The 16570-nt window shown below is 66.4% G+C and overlaps 2 protein-coding genes across 2 annotated transcripts; both read right to left on the minus strand.

Moving 5' to 3' along the window:
• Nucleotides 1-6: 6 nt before the first annotated feature.
• Nucleotides 7-5101, minus strand: LOC113960135 (DENN domain-containing protein 4B-like). Its single transcript, XM_027669519.1, has 8 exons — nucleotides 5026-5101; nucleotides 4809-4925; nucleotides 4143-4318; nucleotides 3690-3828; nucleotides 2989-3222; nucleotides 1697-1864; nucleotides 1561-1625; nucleotides 7-1075 (listed from the first exon to the last, which is right to left on the minus strand). Exons 2-8 carry the CDS (start codon nucleotides 4827-4829, stop codon nucleotides 1066-1068), a joined length of 813 nt encoding a protein of 270 aa, XP_027525320.1. The 5' UTR covers nucleotides 4830-4925; nucleotides 5026-5101; the 3' UTR covers nucleotides 7-1065.
• A 113-nt stretch (nucleotides 5102-5214) lies between these two features.
• On the minus strand, nucleotides 5215-15400 carry DENND4B (DENN domain containing 4B). Its single transcript, XM_027669517.1, is given in 20 exon segments — nucleotides 5215-5551; nucleotides 5966-6110; nucleotides 6195-6323; nucleotides 7158-7364; nucleotides 7998-8121; nucleotides 8192-8331; nucleotides 8526-8671; nucleotides 8848-9060; nucleotides 9504-9604; nucleotides 9711-9760; nucleotides 9762-9887; nucleotides 10403-10547; nucleotides 10629-10687; nucleotides 10808-10874; nucleotides 11138-11379; nucleotides 11720-11889; nucleotides 12660-12729; nucleotides 12815-13067; nucleotides 13804-14106; nucleotides 15335-15400. Coding segments are annotated over 19 exon segments (2928 nt in total). The 5' UTR covers nucleotides 14097-14106; nucleotides 15335-15400; the 3' UTR covers nucleotides 5215-5303.
• Nucleotides 15401-16570: the final 1170 nt, after the last annotated feature.

A 16570-nucleotide genomic window follows, 5' to 3' on the forward strand; every position in this document is an offset into this window, starting at 1 on the left:
AGCGGGGAAAATACCGCAGCAGCTTTTATTTACAGGCCCCGGGGGCGGGGGACTCCTATTGCACAGTGCGGGGGGGGGCGGCCCCAACCCCCCCCAAATGGCCACCAAACCCCCCCCCAGCGGGGTCCAGAGGGGATCGGGGGATTGAGGAAGGGGGGGGACACGCCCAGAGCCCCCCCAATTATCCAGTCACACGTTTGGGGAGGGGGGAACACGACCCCAAAACTCCCCGGAGGTGAAGGGGGGGGCGGGACAGAAATGGGAGGGGGGGGACAGGCCCCCAGAGCCCCCTCGGGCCGTCTGACACCCCTTCCCCTCAAACCCCAGGGGCGCTGGGGGGTATGAATAAATAAATTAAAATATATTAACACTGATATATAAAACCCGTGTAAGATGGGGGGGGGCCTTCCTTCCTCCCCCCCTGCTGCTTTGGGGGTCCCCGGGGGGGTCCCTGTTCTGTTCCCCAAGGGGGCCGTTTCATAACACTCGGAGGGGGTCCCTTCAACCCCCTTGGATCACTCGGGGAGGCCTGGGGGGGGGTCTGTTCCCTCTAGGCGGGTCAATTTGAGGGTCCCAGGGGTATCTCCCTCTCCTCGGGCGGGTTCTGTTGGGGGGTCCCAGGGGTCCCTTCTTCCCCCTCCCCCCCCCCCCCCCCCCCCCGGGGTCCCCGTTTCCCCCCCCGCCCCCGAGGGGGTCCTTTGGGGGTCCCGGGGGTGTGACCCCCCCCCCCAGCACTCAGGGAGGACTCTGTTCCCCTTGGAGTGGTCTGTCAGGGGGCCTGGGGGTGTGACCCCCATCAGCACTCAGGGGGGACCCGTCAGGGGTCCCGGGAGTCTCTCCCCACCCCCAGCACTCAGGGGGAGCCCTGGAAGTCTCCGTTCCCCCCGGAGGGGGATCCGTCGGGGGTACCGGAGGTGTAACCCCCCCCTCAGCACTCGGGGGGGGGGCCCGAAGCTCCTCCTGCAGTCACAGGCCTTGGCGCTGGGGGGCTGCACCCGGCGCCGCCGCAGCTCGTCCCGCCCCAGGGACCCCCCGAGCCGGGACAGCGCCGAGCGGTACCGCCGGTCAAATGAGCCTGGGGGCACGGGGGGGGTCAGGGACACACAGGGACCCCTGAGCCCCCCCGAGCCCCCTGTGTCCCCCAACACCACCCCTGAGGCCCCCCAACGCCCACCCGAGTGCCCCTAATGCTGCCCCTGAGTCCCCCATGGGCCTCCGGAGTTCCCCTCTGGACCCCTGTGTACCCTCCCAATGCTGCTCTCAGACCCCCTGTGTCCTCCCCCGGCCACTCCTGAGCCCCCTGTGTCCCTCATGTCCCCCTCCCCAAGCCCCTCGAGCCCCCCCATTGCTGGCCCCAAGCCCCCTGTGTCCCTCCTGAGCTCCCCAAGCCCCCCTTGTCCTGCCCCCCTGTCCCCCCCCAGCCACCCTTGAGCCCCCTGTGTCTCCCTCCCTGAGCCCCCTGAGCCTCTCAAGCCCCCATGTGTCCCCTTCATGTCCCCTACCCAGACCACCCATAATCCTTGCAAGCCCCCCCAGTCCCACTGTCCCCCCACCCCTCACCAATATCCGTGTGCTCCCGGCCCAGCGCCGCCAATGTCAGGAACAGCAGCTCCCGGTAGATGCTCCTGGGGGGGGCAGAAAAGGCCATGAAGGGGGAGTGGGGGGTTCAGGGGGGTTCCAGGGCATCCCTGAGTACCTGTGCAGGGTCTGGGGGGGCTCCGGGGGCTGCGAGGGTCTCGAGGAAGAGCCCGATGGCCTTGTGCACCTCGTTGAGCCCCACGTGGGTCAGCAGGGCCTCCAGGAAGGACAGTGAGAATGGGGGGGCTGGGGGGCCCCAGGGGCGCAGCCGGGGGGGGCACGTTACCTGGGGGACCCCAGAGTGTGACCCCAGAGCAGCCCCAGTGTCCCCAGACCCCGAAAATGGGGGACACAGGGACCCTCAGGGGCTCAGCCAGGGTCCCCAAAGTGTGCTCAGTGTGACCCTGGTGTGACCCCAGTGTCCCCAGAGTGACCTCAGAGTGTCCCCAGTGTCCCCAACCCACCAGGGATGTTACCCGGGGGACCCCAAAGTGTGCTCAGTGTGACCCCAGAGTGTCCGCAGTGTCCTCACACCCCCCAGAAGGGGTGGCCCTGGGACCCCCAGGGGCACAGTGATGAGGGGACGTTACCTGGGGAGACCCCAAACTGTGTCCCCAGCATCCCCAGACCCCAGTGATGCGCCCCCGTAGGTGTGTCCCCAAGGTGTTCCTGACCCCCCTCTTTGCCCCCCACCAATGCCCTCCTCCCTCCACCCTCTGGGGGACCCCAAACATCCCCTGTGCCCCCCATTCCTGAGCCCCCCCTGTCTCCTGGAGCCCCCCAGTGCCTCCCACCCCCTTCTGTCCCCCCCTCACTGTGAAGCCTCCAGAGCACGTAGAGGGGGGGGCAGCTCTCAGGGTCAGGGGTCAGGACGTCCCACAGGAGCCGCACTCGGACCCGGGGGGGCTCGGGGGACTGGGTCTGGGGGGAGGAGGGGGAGAGTGGAACTGGGACCCCCCCAAACCCCTCAGAGCCACCCCCAAAACCCCTCAGAGCCCCCCCCAACCACTCAGAGCCACCCCCAACCCCTCAGAGCCACCCCAAAAGCCACTCACAGCCACACCAAACTCCTCAGAGACCCCCCAAAAACCCTCAGAGACTCCCCAAACTCCTCATAGCCCCCCAAATCCCTCAGAGACCCCTCAAACCCCTCAGAGCCACCCCAAAAACCACTCATAGTCCCTCTAAAAACCCCTCTCATCCCTCTCAAACCCCTCACATCCCCCCCAAGGCCCACAGCTCCCCCCCAAACCCCTTCACATTCCCCCTCAAAACCCACAACCCCCCCAAGCCCCCTCACATCCCCCCCAAACCCTTTATATCCCTCCCAAACCCCTCAGATTGCCCCTTGCATCCCCCCCAAACTCCCTCACCCGCCCCCCAGCCCCCCTGGCAGCCCCCCCAGCCCACCTGGGGGTGCCGGCGGGCGTGGTGGGAGCCCAGCAGCAGCAGGGGCAGGTTGCTGGGCAGTGCCAGGCGCTGGAAGTACCACACCAGGTTCCAGTATATGATGGGGTGACTGTCCACCAGCTCAGGCTGTGCCAGCAGCTCCCCCCCCTCGTTCTCCATCAGGCTCTCCAGCTCCTTCCGCAGCACCAGTGGGCTCAGGTAGGCAAAGGCCACCCTCTCGGAGCGACCTGGGGGCTGGGCAAGGCAGGGGGGCAGAGATGGGACCCCCAAAACTGGCATAGGGGACCCCTTGCCCAGCCCTTGGCCTGGGGATGGGGGGGGGGGACAGAGGTGGGACCCCCCAGGAACCCCAGAAACTGTGATGGGGGATCCGCTATACCCCCAAATCCCAGAGTCCTCCTTCCCCCTGAAGTGACCCCCCCAGCACCCCTAAATCAGAACCACAACCCCCCCACTCCCAGCCCCTGCAGGGATGCCTCCAACATCCTCAAATCCCAGGGTCCCCCTTTCCCCTGCAGGCCCCCCAGCACCCCCCTGGGGAATCTCTGCCGCCCATCATCCCCCAGGGGTCTCTCCTTGCCAGTAACCCCCCAGGGGTCTCCCCCCTGTCACCCCTCAGGGGGTCTCTCCCCCTACATTACTCCCCGGCGGTTTCCCCCCCCCCCCATCACCCCTCAGGGGGGTCTCTTCCCCCCCCATACTGGGGTCTCGGCGCAGCCGTTGCACAATTGGGGGTCGGGGGCAGGGTCGGGGTTGGGCCCGTCCAGGGCGAGGCAGCGCCGGCGGTCACTGAGAACTGGCCCCTGCACAGGTGGGGGCACCGGCGGGGGCCCGGGGGGGGCTGCAGGAGAGAGGGGGTGTCATAGGAATAGGGGGGCATCGGGGGGGCTGCAGGAGAGAGGAGGAGGGGGGCTCAGGAATGGGGGGGGCCCTGGGGGATGTTTGGGGTTCCCTGGAGGATGGAAGGAGGGGGAATGGTGGGGGGCAAAGAGGGGGGTCAGGGACACCCTGGGGACACCGTGGGGACATTGGGAAGCTGTGGGACATTGGGGTGCCCCCAGAGCACGGCGAGGGGGGACACAGTGGGCTGGGCCCAGCAGGGAGGATGTAGGGGGTCCCGGACGGGGGTCCTGGGGGTTCTCGGGGGTTCCCACCTGGGGGGCCGCCGGAGGTCGCAGATCTCGATGCTCAGGAAGGGCACGAAGGAGCGGGAACAGAACGGGCAGCTTGTGTTGAGGTTGGAGTCATCTGAGGTCCAGCCGGCCATGAGCTCCTCGTCGAACACCAGCGTGGCACAGCCCGGGCAGCGCGAGCAGCTCGACAGCAGCACCTGCCCGGGGGGGTGTCTGTTACCCTGGGATCCCCAAACCTGGGCTATGACCCCCCAAACCCCTCCTAAACCCGAGCTCTTGACGCTTCCAAATCTGAGCTCCTCGTCAAACACCAGTGTGGCACAGCCCAGGCAGCTCGACAACAGCACCTGGGGGGGGGATTGTTATCCTGGGACCCCCAAACCTGGGCTATGACCCCCCCCAAACCTGAGCTCTGGTCCCCCAAACCCTCAGCTCTGACCCCTCAAATCTAAGCTCTGCCCCTCCAAATCCCTCCCAGACGCCTCAGCTCTGGCCCCCCTAAACCCTCCCAAATCCCTTTGTTCTGACCTCCCCAAACCCCTCAGCTCTGACCCCCAAATTGCTGAGCTCTGACTGCCCAAAGACCCCTGGTCTGTCCTCCAAACCCCTCCTAAAGCCTTTACTCTGCTCCCCCCCCCCCAGATCTGAGCTCTGACTCCCCGAACTCCCATGTCCCCCACCCCTCACCTCCAGGGCAGGGGGCTCCATCCCTGCTGTCCCATCTGGGGGGGGCTCGGTGGATTTGGGGGCCCCGGTGCTGCCCCCCGAGGCGTCTGACAGGTCCAGTTCACTGGACACAGAGCTCTGGGGGGGACGACACACAGTCAGGGGGTCCCGGGGGGGGACAGAGGGAGGGACAGACAGAGGGACAGCCAGCCAGCCAGCCCCTCCCCACAGGCGGTACCTCGGACGCCGTGGACTCGGGGCGCTCCCGGGGGCGCAGCCGGGGGGGCTCCGCAGGGCTGCGCCGGGGGGGCGTGTCCCGGTGGTCCCGCGGCTCTGATCCCCGGCGCTCCCGGGGCGGCTCTGCGGGGCGGGGGGGGGGCCCGTTTGCCGGGGGACAGCAACTGCTGCAGCTTGGCCGCCAGCCCCCGCCGCGGGGTGCCGCCCCCGCCCCCGGGTCCCCCCCCGGGCCCCCCCTCGTCCCTCCGGGGGTCGCTCTCGTCCGTGTGGAAGCTGATGTCAGACAGGCTCCCGTCGGCAGAGCTGGGGGGGCCCCGCGACCGGGGGGGCCCCGAGGGCGGGGTGGGGGCTGTGGGGATCAGGGGGGGCTCCCCGGGCTCCCCCCGGACCCCCCCCTCGTTGCGGGGGAAGCTGAGGCTGCCGCTCTTCACCAGCCGGGTGGCCGGGAGGGTGTCCCGCAGGCTGCGCCCCGCCCAGGTGGTCTGACGCTGCAGGGGGGGGGCGTGGAGGGAGAGGGGCTCGGTCACCTGGAGGGGACACAAAGGGGGCATCAGGGGGGTGACAGGGCCCTCCATCACCCCAACAACCCCTCCTACCGGAGTAGGCTCAGTCACTTTGGGGGGGACAAACGGGGGGGACAAAGGGGGTGTCAGGGCTCCCTGTCACCCCAACAACCCCTCCTACTCAGGGGGGCTCAGACCCTGTCAGGAGGTGACAAGGGGGGTGTCAGTGGGGTGACAGGGCCCCCCAAGCCTCCCCTCGACCCCCCCTACTCAAGGGGGCTCAGCCCCTGCCAGGAGAAGACAAGGGGGTATCGCTGAGGTGACAGTGGCACCCCCACTCCCTGCCTACTCAGGGGATCTTGGCCTTTGTCAGGAGGTGACAAGGGGGTGTCAGTGAGTTGACATGCCCCCCACACACCCCCTGCATTCCCTCCTTACCCCGAGGGTCCCCGTTGCTGCTCTGCCGCTCCCGCTGCCGCAGGGGCTGCCGGAACTGGGCTGCCCCCAGCACCACGTTCCGGAGCTTGGCCCAGCGCAGCCGCCCTCCCTGCGTCCCCGCCGGCCACTTGCTCTCCAGCACTGCCTGGGGGGGTGGTCAGTGGGGTCAGCCGGGGCTGGGGGGACCCCCGGACACCCGTCCCCTGGGGGTGTCCCCCCGCAGGGTCACCTTATTGTAGTAGCCGTAGGTGACGGTGTTGGGGACGATGCCGGCACGTTTCATCTCGAGCAGGACACGCACGGACAGCACGGGCTCCCCGTACTGCCCACACAGCTGCATCAGGATGCGGTAACACACCTGGGGGAGAGGAAAACGGGTCAGCATGGGACCCCCCTGGGCAGGAGGGACCCCCAACCCCACCCACGGGATACTGGAGGGTGGGAAAGACTCCCTCAGATCGAGTCCAGCCTGTGCCCCATCCCCACCTTGGCCCCAGCCCAGAGCACTCAGTGCCCCGGCCAGTCCTTCCTTGGACACCTCCAGGGGTGGGAATTTCCCCACCTCCCTGAGCAGCCCCTTCCAAGGCCTCACCACCCTATCCAGCAAGAAATTCCTCCTCATGGCCAACCTGACCCTCCCCTGGCACAGCTTGAGGCTGTTTTCCTTCTTCCTGTCCCTTGTTCCCTGGGAGCAGAGCCCGACCCCTTCCCGGCTCCCCCCTCCTGTCAGGGAGTTGCAGAGAGCCAGAAGGTCCCCCCGAGCCTCCTTTTCTCCAGGATGAGCCCCCTCAACTCCCTTAGGAGTTCTCCAGACCCTTCTCCTGGTGCTCCAGCCCCTTCCCCAGCTCCTGACCCTCCCCCTGGCACAGTCCTCCAGCTCCTGTCGCTGCTCACATGGAGCAGAGATGGGAGCTGCCCCTCGGGAGGAGCTGCAGCCCCCTGAGGTCTCCCCCCAGTCTCCTCTTCTCCAGCTGAACAAGCCTCAGTTGCTCCTTGTGTGGCCTCTCCAGACCATTCCCCATTCTCGTGTCCCTCCTCTGGACACCCATCCCCACCTTGTCCCCCAGCCCAGAGCATTGAGTGCCACATCCAGTCCTTCCCTGGACACCCCCAGGGTTGGGCACTCTCCCACCTTCCTGGGGCAGCCCCTTCCCAACAATTCCAGTGCAGATTTGGCCCTGGCAGGACCCACCTCGTCGGGCAGCACCACCTTGTGCTGCTCCATCTGGCGCAGGACGTCATAGGCGAGCTGGAGGGCGCCGAGCTTGGCGGGGGCAGCGCGCACGTGGGTGGGCAGGTACAGGAACCAGAGGCCATAGCAGTGGCCCAGTAGGCACCGCGCCCACAGCTCCGGCACCGCCGACGACTTCTGAGCCACCCGCTGCGCCACCTTCATCTCCTGGGCACGGGGACACGGTGTCAGGGCGACTGGGGGTCAGGAACTACAGGGGGGGCACCCGGAGAGGGGGCATGGATTGCGGGGACATCTGTCCAGGTGTGATGGATCATGGGGACACCTGTCCCAGGGGGACACCTGTCCAGGTGCTGTCCCAGGTGGGGACCTGCCCAGGAGTGACAGCCCACAGGGGCACCTGTCCAGGTGTCACAGTTCAAGAGAACAGGGGACAAGAGTCAGAGGGGCACCTGGAGAGGGGGCACGGCTCACAGTGACAGGGACAAGGCTCAGGGGACTCTGGGACATCCAGGGGGGCACCTGGGCAGGTGTCAGAGTTCATGGGGGCACCTGGATATGGATCATAGCTCATGGGGACAGGGACAGGACTCAGGGGAGGTGGGACATCCAGGGGGGGCACCTGGGCAATGATCACAGCTCACAGGGACACCTGTTCATGGTGGGCACCTGTCCAGGTGTCAGAGTTCATGGGGGCACCTGGACAGGTGTCACAGCTCAAGGGGACACCTGTCTAGCTGTCATCACAGGTGAACACCTGCCCAGGTGTCCCATCTCACACAGACATACCTGTCCAGGTGTCCCGTCTCATACACCCCTCTGCCCACGTGTGCCACCCACCTGTTTGGTCCTGCGAGGGGCGGGGCTGCTCGGGGCGCTGCTCCGGGCCTGGCACAGCTGAGCCACCAGTGGGTCCCGGGGGGGCTCCAGCAGCTCCGGGCACAGGGTGGGGAACCCGTCGTACCTGGGGGGGCACAGGTGAGGAGCATTTGGGGGCTGGCAGGTGGGCAGGGGTCTGGGGGAGAGGGTCTCACCTGTACCGTGCCGGGGGCTCGGCCCCATCTGGTCCCGCCGGCTGCTCTGGGGGGGTGATGAACACCGTGTGCTCCCCGCCCCGGGGGTCATCCAGCTCCATCAGGGGGGTGTCCTCCGGCTTCTCCAGGTCTGCCTGCACCTGCGGGGGCACAGGGGTCACTGGGGACATGGGAGGGGCAGTGGGACACACCTTGTCCTGCACCTGGCGGGGCACAGGGGTCACTGGGGACATGGGGGGGGGCAGTGGGACACACGTTGTTGACGCAGTTGTCAAAGAACTCGAGGTAGGGGTGGTGGGACACAGAGGGGACAGAGGGGACAAAGGGGACACACCTTGTCGACGCAGGTGTCAAAGAACTCGAGACAGGGCTCACGGTCACTGGCGAAGGAACAGTCCTCGATGAATTGGGTGAAGAGCTGTGTCTTCAGCAGCTGCCCGTAGAACCGCTGGTACTGCCGGTCCCGGGAGCGCAGGAACCCTGCAGGCACACAGCACCGGAGGCATGGATGGGTGGGATGGATGGGATGGGATGGGATGGGATGGGATGGGAGATGATGAGACAAGATGGAAGTGGATGGGATGGGACAGGATTGGATGGGGACGGGATGGTCACCGCATGACCCCCCTCCCACCCCAGCCCGTGCCCGCACTGACCCTGGAGGGCGAAGAGGCTGCTGGCGTCGCGCTCGGCAGGCGCGGGTGCGGGGGCGATGGGGCGCAGGAAGGAGCGGTACCCGCGCAGGGCACAGGCCATGAAGCGCAGGAACGCCGCCCTCGCTTCCAGCTCCAGCTGTGCCCGCCGTGCCCCCACACCCTCTGCTGCGCTCAGCACCAGCTCTGGGGGTGCCTCGTCCGGGGCGCTCAGCACTGCGGAGACAAGGGGGACAGGGTCAGCAGTGGGGACACCCACAGGGACCAGAACCGGGCTGGGGGACATGGGTTGGCTGGCTCCTGTTGGCCATAGCACTGCTGGGAATCTCAGGGTTTGGGTGGTACCAGTTGGCCATGGCATGGTCAGAAACCTCTAGGTTTGGGTGGTTCCAGTTGGCCATGGAATGGTTGGGAACCTCCTGGTTTGGATGGTCCCAGTTGGCCATGGTGCAGTTGGGACCTTCCGGGTAAGGATTTAGGGACAAACATCACCAGGGGGGGTCTCCTACGGTCCGCCCAGCCAGGACAACGACACCAACGAATCATTCTTTGAGGAACTAAGATATCTCCAAACCAATTGCCCTCATTCTTATGGGAGGACCCCAGCCCTAACTCTAACCCCCCAGACCCCCTCAGGACCCCCCAGGCTCCCCACTCACGCTCGTCTAGTTGCTGGGCCAGGCTGTGCAGGGTGGCCAGCAGCACCTTGCAGGGCCGGCGGGGCAGCGCACGGGGCGGCAGCAGCTTCCGCTCCTCACTCCTGGGGGCACAGGGCAGGGAGGGCAGGGCAGGCACTGCCCCCAGACCCCCCCCCCCCGGGCACTGCCCACCCGCCCCCCGGCCTGGGATCAGCACGGGACACTCACTGGAAGATGGTGTTGGTGTCCAGGTCGACGAAGATGACGTCGCGGGGGGGGCTCGTAGAGGTCGAAGTAGCTGGAGTGGATGCCTACAATGAAGGGCACGGGGGCACACAGCACGTCAGCCAGCGCCAGCGGGCACAGCGGGATGTAGGGGCACTGCCAGCGCAGGGGGAAGATCATCTGGGGACAGGACGAGGGTGGTCAGTGCCGCGGGGCCCCCAGCATGTGCACGGGGGGGGGCCCCAGAGCTGTGGGATGAGGATCCCCAGCACCACTGGGGTCTCCAGAGCTGTGGGACCAGGATCCCAGTGCTGTGGAACCAGAATCCCAGTGCTGTGGGACCCCAGTGCTTCGAGACCGGGATCCTCAGAGCTGTAGGACCAGGATCCCCAGTGCCACGGGACCGGGATCCCCAGCAACATTGGGGTCTCCAGTGCTGTGGGACCAGAATCCCAGTGCTGTGGGTCCCCAGTGCTTTGGGACCAGGATCTCCAGAACTGTGGGACCAGGGTCTCCAGTGCCATGGGATTGGGATCACCAGGGCTGTGGGTCCCCAGCCCCACAGAACGAGGACCCCCAGCCCCACAGGATTGGGGGTCCCCAGACACACAGAATGGGGGATTCCCAGCACTGCAGCCCCCTAGCCCCCCAGTATGCAGCCCCCAGCCCCAGGGGGTGTCCCCATGGTCACTCACCGCCACCAGGGCCTCTCCCACGCTGGTCAGCACGTCGGGGCGCAGCGAGTGGATGAGCAGCTTCTGCTCAGTGAGCACGGCCACCAGCAGGGCCACAGCATTGTCGGGGCCCAGGTTCTGTAGCAGCGTCAGGAAACTGGCCCCACTGAGGGGGGATGTCACCAGGCTGCCCCATGGCCCCCCCACACCCGTGTGTGCCCCTCCAGGACCCCAAAACCGCCCCTACCTGAGCGGCAGTGGGGACGACACGGGCCGGCACAGTAGGAGGCTGTCATAGGGGGACATCTGTGGGGACAGTGGGACACGGTGGGCTGGGGTGGGGGCACAGGGACGGGGGGGGGTTGGGGAGCACTAGGATGTTTTGGGGGGCACTGGGGCCACACAGTTCCCCCCGAGGTTGCTCACCTGGACCAGGATCCGCGGGCGCTGTGGGGACGGGAAGGGCACGTTGTGCATGAAGTGGGAGATGTGCCTGTGGGTAGAGACCCTGACAGGTCACCCCAGCCCCAAACTCACCCCAAAACCCACCCAAAACTCATCCCCAAACCCACCCCAAATTCACCCCAAATTCATCCCCAAATCCCCCCACAACTCCCCCCCACAACTCCCCCAACCCCACTTTAACCCCACACCCCTTCCAGCACAAACCCACCTCAAATCCACCCCTAACCCTGCCCTAAACCCACCCCCAACTCCACCCCAAACACCCCCGAGCCTCCCCCAGCCCCCGCTCACGTCTCCAGGGGCAGCACGTGGGGGCCGGAGATGGAGTAGCGGTAGATGAACATGAGGAACTTGCGGAAGACGTCGAAGAAGGGCCAGTGGGACAGGACGCAGATGCTCTTGCGGGTGTGCAGGGACCGGCCTGGCACTGGCCGCTTGTCCACCACGCTGAGCAGCCCCAGGCGCAGCGCCTGCCCCTCCGACAGCCGCTCCCGCGGGAACGCCTCGTGGAACTGGATGGCAGCGCCGTACACCTGCAGGAGGGGGGCACGGGGAGAGGGTGTTGGTGGGGAGCGGGGCACGAGGACACCCGGCACGCAGAGATGGGGACAGCCCAGGGCACTGGGGACACTGGGCCATGGGGACCTGTGGCACTGGAGACCCCATCCCATAGCACTGGGGCCAGGCAGAGCTGGGGACCCCCATCCCATGGCACTGGGGACACCGGGCACTGGGGACCTGTGGCACTGGGGACCCCCATCCCATGGCACTGGGAACTCACAGCCCTGGGGACGCCCATCCCAGAGCTCTGGGTACCCCCAGCCCTCATCTCTGCCCACCTCCCAAATCTCCCACCCCCTGAGCCCCTCGTGCCTTGTCCCCCGAGGCGCCGGTGAGGACGAAGGTGGAGAAGACGGGCAGGGGGTACTTGGTGCCCGTGGGCCAGCTCTCGATGGTGGCCCCCATGGGCAGGCAGAACACAGGCACCGACTCAGGCAGCGGGAACTGCTCACTGTCCTGCTCGGGGTACCGGCCCAACAGCCCTGGGGGACACGGACAGCAGGATGAGACCCCTGGGTCACCTCCCCTTCCGCTCAGGGTACTGGCCCAGGAGCCCTGAGGGACACGGGGACACAGAGATGAGACCCCTGGGTCAATCCCCTGCTCAGGGTACCAGCCCAGGAGCCCTGGGGGACACAGGGACATGGGGACACATAGACACCAGGATGAGCCCCCCAGGTCATCTCCCACACCCCAACAAGGAGGGGGTGCCCAGAGACCCCCAAACCCACCCCCTAAAACCTCCCCACAGTAAGAGACCCAATTGCCTCCCTGTCCCAGTAAGGGACCTCATTGAAACCCCAGTAAAGGACCACATTGCCCCCCCAGTAAGGGACCCACTCCCCTCTCAGGAAGGGACTCTGCTGCCCCCCCAACAAGGCACTCTATTTCCCCCCAATAAGGGACCCCATTGTCACTCCCCCCAATTAGAGACTCCAGTAAGGTACCCCCTTACCCCCCCATCCCCAATAAGGGACCCCACTACCCCCCTCCTCCCCACTAAGAGACCCAGCCTCAAGGGCCTGACAGGAAGAGTTGGGGGGGTCTTCAGCACTTGAACTACCTTCTTTTACTTCCCAAAACCCCTGAGAAGGCCCGGGGCCTCCACCCCCCCGAAATCCATCATGTGCCAGCTGGGGGGGGAGGGAGGGAGTTAATTACCATAAAATATACTTTTAAGAAAAATAATAATAATAAATGACTCCAAAGTCCCTTTGAGGGGGGTCCAGGCCCCCCGGCCTGAGCTCCCCACCTGCCTCGTAGACCAGCGTGTTGCCCTTGGCCACGGCGATCTTGTAGCACAGGAACAGGGCGGGGCCCCACTGCAAGGAGGGACCAGGATTGGGATCGGGATCAGGGGAGTCAGTGTATGATCAGGGGGATTGCCAGGCACCCCCCCAGACACACCATGCTGGTGTTAAGGTTCCTGTCGACGCGGCAGAAGGTGTGGGGGGTGGTCTCCCCTTTGCTGGGCATGACGAGGCAGATGTCGGTGACGCCCAGGCTGTGGTGCCCGGGGGGCTCGGCCGCGCGCCGGAACGTCAGGAACGTGCGCTGGTGACCTGGGGAGCCCGAGGCCAGGTTGGCAGAGCGGCTGTAGGGGGTCGTGTCCAGGATCTGGTAGCCCGGCTTGGGCCGGTCCTTGCCCTCGTAGTGCACCCTGTGGGGGACAGGGGTGAGGGGGACCCTGGGGGGCTGCTGTGACCCCTCCTCAGGATCCCGGAATCCCACAGTCAGACAATCCCAGAATCACCAAGGCTGGAAAAGACCTCCACGATCATCAAGTCCAGCCTGTGCCCCATCCCCACCTTGGCCCCAGCCCAGAGCACTCAGTACCACAGCCAGTCCTTCCTTGGGCACCTCCAGGGCTGGGGACTCCCCCACCTCCCTGGGCAGCCCCTTCCAAGGCCTCACCACCCTATCCAGCAAGAAATTCCTCCTCATGGCCAACCTGACCCTCCTCTGGCACAGCTTGAGGCCATTTCCCCTCCTCCTGTCCCTTGTTCCCTGGGAGAAGATCCTTGGGAATCCCCCCTCCTGTCAGGGAGTTGCAGAGAGCCAGAAGGTCCCCCCGAGCCTTCTTTTCTCCAGGATGAGCTCCCCCAGCTCCCTCAGGAGTTCTCCAGACCCTTCTGGTGCTCCAGCCCCTCAAAGCAAATTGAGGGGCCCAGACCTGGACACAGCGCTCGAGGTGTGACCCAGGATAGAGGGACAATCTCTGTCCTGCTCCTGTGGCCGATCCAACCCACGTGTCACTGACAACCTTGCCTACTTGGGCATACCTGGGTCACGTCCGGCCGCTCTCACCAGCACCTCCAGCCTCTTTCCCAGCTTTCCAACCTCTCTCCCACCCCGTCGTGCCCCCGGTGCAGCACTTGGGACGTCCCCAAACTCACCCCAGCTCGATGAGGGGGGGCTTGTCCCTGCCGCGCTTGTAGCACAGGAACATCTGGGGGTTGTTGAGCAGCCCCGCGTTGAGGTCCACGGGGTGGCCTGACGTGGTGGTCTCGATGCAGGTGAAGCCCTGGGGCACCTCCTCGCCCTGGGAGCGGATAATCACGGCCACGTCCGTGATGGGCTCCGCAGGCCGCGCCGGCCGTGCCGGCTCCTCCTCCAGCGCCCGCGACGCCTCGGCCAGCCCGGCCACTACGAAGTAATCCACCAGCTGGGGGGGCTTCTCGTCCGCCATGTCACACCATCTGGGGGGGGGTAAACACCCTGGGAATGCCACCGGAGCCACTGGACCCCCCTTTCCCAGCTCCTCCCCCCGCGGTGCCCCGTGGAGCCGCCAGTACGGGAAGGGAGGAGGTTTCCGGTCACGCCGTGGGGCATCAGGACCCCCCCCGGGACCAGTAGGGCCCCCCCTGGCACTGGAAGGCTCCCCTGGGTGGTGTTGAGAGGTGGGACCCCCACCTCCTGCCGTGGCACCCCCGGGTTGCGGGCTCACCCTTGGTTTGGGGTCCCTCTCCTGCATCTGTCCCCCGTGCCCCCCCCCAGGTCCCCAAAGCCTCCTCATCCCCCCTCCCCCCCCCCCACCGTTCCCAGCCCCCCCAGCTTGCCAGGACGGGGGGTCCTTGGAGCCTCCGGGGGGGGGGAGGAAGGTAGGAAAGGGGAAGGAAACGGGCCCTGGGGCCGTGAACGCCCACATCACCCTCCAGGCCCCCACAAACACCCAAGGGGCCAAAACAACCCCGACCCCTCCATGGAGAGCCTCCCAAAACACCTGGGGGGCCAAAACAACCCTGACCTCTCCATGAAGAGCCCCCCAAAACACCTGGGGGGCAAAACAGCCCCGACCCCTCCATGGAGAGCCCCCCAGTACCCCAAACACCCGGAGGGGGCAAAACAACCCCAACCCCAACATCGAGACCCCAGGCAGGGACGGGGGGGGGCACCGTGACCCCAGGGGAGCCCCCCCGGGAGGGGAAGGCACAGCTCCATTAACCGGGGGGGTTACAACCCCTGGGAACGGGGACATCTCCTCGGCTGAGTGGGGGTCATAGACCCCTTGGCCGGGGGGTCGCAACGCCCCGGGGACAGTGACACCCCCTTAACCGGGGGGAGGGGGGGGCGATGTCACAACCCCCTGAGGACGGTGACACCCCTTGGCTGGGGGCGGGTCACACCCCCGTGGTGACGGTGACACCCGCTTGGCTGAGGGGGTTACATCCCGTGCACGGCCTGGCAGGGTTCCCCATCCCCATGTCCCCACCAGTGAACCCCCCAGAAGGGTTCTCTGTGCCCGTGTGCCCCCTGTGTCCCCCCCACCCCCGCATCCCCCCCCGGGCCCCACAGGCCCTGCTCCGGGCCCTGCAGCGCCCGCCGCCCCCTGGTGCCCCCCGGCCCGGCTCCCCTGTGTGCCCTCCGTTCTCTGCGGTCCCCTCGAGCCCCGCGGACCCTCCAAGACTCCCGGTTCCCGCCCAGTACCTGCGGCCGGGCCGGGCCGGGCCGGGCCGGGCCGTCCCTGGTTCCGCTGGGTCGCGACCGCCACAGAGCGCGGCTCCGCAGCGACCCCTGGCGGCCCGGAGGACCCGCCGCATACGCCGGGGTACATCGACCCCCCCCACCCCCCGCTACCTGGGACTCCCCCCCAGATCCCACAGAAACTGCCAGGACTCCTTCGAGCACCCCCAGGAATTCACAGGCCCCTCTAAGCCTCCCCAGGAATTGTGAGGACCCCATTGTCGCCCCCAAATAAGAGACCCCGTTTCACCTCCTCCCCAATAAGGGACCCCCTTATCAGTCTCCCAGTAAGACCCTACTGCCCTCCCAATAAGGGATCCCATTTCTCCCTCCCTTCCTCAATAAAAGATCCCCTTCCCCCCCCAGTAAGAAATCCCAATCCCAAAGGCCTCCCAAAGCGGGAGGGTCCGGAGCAGCTGACCCCCCCCCTCTCCCCCCCCCCCCCCCAATCAGGCACGCATGGGTGGGGGCGGTTAATTAACATAGAATATATATTTTAAAAAATAATAATTATAAATCACTCTGGCTCCCTCGGGGGGGGGGCCCAGGGCCCCCCACCCGTGGACGGGTCCTCCCCCCGTGCTACCCCGGGGAGGGGCAATTTGGGGGGGGGTGGGGGGACAAAGTTACAAGTGCTTTCTACACATCCCCAGCAGTTGGGTAATTTGGGGGGGGGACTGGGGGTACATATTGGGGGGGGGAGCGGAATTTTGCCTTAAAGATGATGATTAGCCAGAAAAATGATAAAATAAAGGCAGAAACTGCTCCCCCCTGCCCCCCCACCAGGGGTCTCTACCTATGGGGTTTATGTACAGCCACCCCCGGGGGGGCCGGCCCCCCCCCCCCACTGAGGTCTGGGGGTTCGGGGTCCCCTGGATTGCTCCCGCTCCCCAACATTCCCAGGGTTTTCCCAGGAGAACAGTGACCAGTGGGGGCAGGGGGTGGGAACTGGAGGGGGGAGCGCAGGGCTGGGACTCCCCTGGGGTTGATTTTGGGGGGGCCAGGGGTGCCTGGATTGCTTCCCGTTGTCTCCCCCTCTCCAGTTTTCCCAGTTCCAAGGTGGCCCTGGGGCTTTCCCATGGGAACAGGGATCGACGGGACCTGGAGGTGGGAACTGGGGTGGGCGGTTGCAGTGCTGGACCCCCCTGGGCTTGATCTGGGGGGGGGCCATAGGGCTGGAGAGCACCTGGATTGCACCCC

Source organism: Corapipo altera, unplaced genomic scaffold, assembly GCF_003945725.1.
Source record: "Corapipo altera isolate COAL_440 unplaced genomic scaffold, ASM394572v1 91, whole genome shotgun sequence".
Classification (NCBI taxonomy): domain Eukaryota; kingdom Metazoa; phylum Chordata; class Aves; order Passeriformes; family Pipridae; genus Corapipo; species Corapipo altera.